Genomic DNA, 1,244 nt, shown 5'->3' with positions numbered 1-1,244 from the left:
CTGTATTTACATTCTGGTATATATAGTCCTGCAATCTGTTTTCCATTGACTGTAATACAGATATATTTTCCTTGTCTTGCTGCACATACCCTGCGTTTTTTCCCGTCTATTACTATTTCCAAAGTTATTTTCCATTCTGATCTGCTGCACAAGTTAGCAGATAAAAAAAAGTATGCAATGGAATAGTCCAGAGTGAAACAGTTTCCTCCCACGCACTGTACTTGTCAAACTTTTTTTTACAATTTAAAATGTCAAATCCATACAGTTTTTTTACAATTTAAAATGTCAAATCCATACAGTTCTCCCAGATTTAGGGAATTCAAATATATGAAACAGCAGGAAAATCATAATAGCCTGGCTGTGATTTAAATGAGAAAATTAAAGAAAGATGAGCATTCAACAGATCGAGCCAGGGATAAGCTCAGAGCACCGGAAAACCTCATTGGTCAACCGGTTTGAATATGTACTCCGATGACGACAGTGAACAGCGCAAGGAGCCCGAAGTATATAAGGGCGTGTATCGCAATCGATATGCCGCTAGTCTCGAAGTTGCCGAATTCTATATTCCGATTGTTGCCAGGAAACTGAAACAAGAGCCCCGGCGACAGCAATACGAACAAAACCACCGCAACCGCGACCGGCCCCCAGTCGATCATTATAATCAGATTGTGAACTTTCCTCTACAAAAAAATTCACGGACGCGCCGAGATGGAATCCTTGCAAGGACAGATGCAAGCAACTTCTGAGTATCGAATTCAGGCCGGCAGATCAAAGGGAGGAGAAGAAATAGGAATGCGAACGGGTCACGCAGGTTGAGTGTTCGAAACTCTCGGAGTATGTCTTGTATTTAAGAAGAACTACAATGCACCAGCGTTTGGTTTCTTTCGTTGGCTGGTAGTTGAATTTAAGGATTGAGTTTTTTAATGGTAATTAGTTTGCTCGGAATCGAACGATCCACTTGCAGGACACATTTTTCCAGATATTTTTATCAGTAATTGTTATCCTATACGTGGCATTAAACAAAAACACGTTATCATTATTTTTATAGTATACGTGGCATCGATTTTTGGCTTTCACGACTAAGCAAGATGACGATGATTGTTTTGTCGGACTCCGATGTCAATGTGATGACATCGTACCCACTTCCATCTACTTTGATATTGTTGTTAAGATTTGATAAAGATTTTTATTTTTATTTTTATTTTTTACTCAGTTTAGTTTTGGGTAATGCTAATGTTTGGTGG

The 1,244-nt window shown here is 38.9% G+C and overlaps 1 protein-coding gene across 1 annotated transcript; it reads right to left on the bottom strand.

Moving 5' to 3' along the window:
- Positions 1 to 221: 221 nt before the first annotated feature.
- On the bottom strand, positions 222 to 887 carry LOC149144629 (uncharacterized). The gene has a single exon (XM_089446993.1). The coding sequence runs from the start codon at positions 654 to 656 to the stop codon at positions 447 to 449; it is 210 nt and encodes a 69-aa protein (XP_089303119.1). The 5' UTR covers positions 657 to 887; the 3' UTR covers positions 222 to 446.
- Between the last annotated feature and the right edge of the window lie 357 nt (positions 888 to 1,244).

Source organism: Pinus tabuliformis, chromosome X (assembly GCF_031772625.1).
Source record: "Pinus tabuliformis cultivar Carrire ecotype Pingquan chromosome X, CPIR1, whole genome shotgun sequence".
NCBI classification, from domain to species: domain Eukaryota; kingdom Viridiplantae; phylum Streptophyta; class Pinopsida; order Pinales; family Pinaceae; genus Pinus; species Pinus tabuliformis.
The sequence above is the reverse complement of the archived record's forward strand: the minus strand, read 5'-3'. Positions and strand labels throughout refer to the sequence as shown.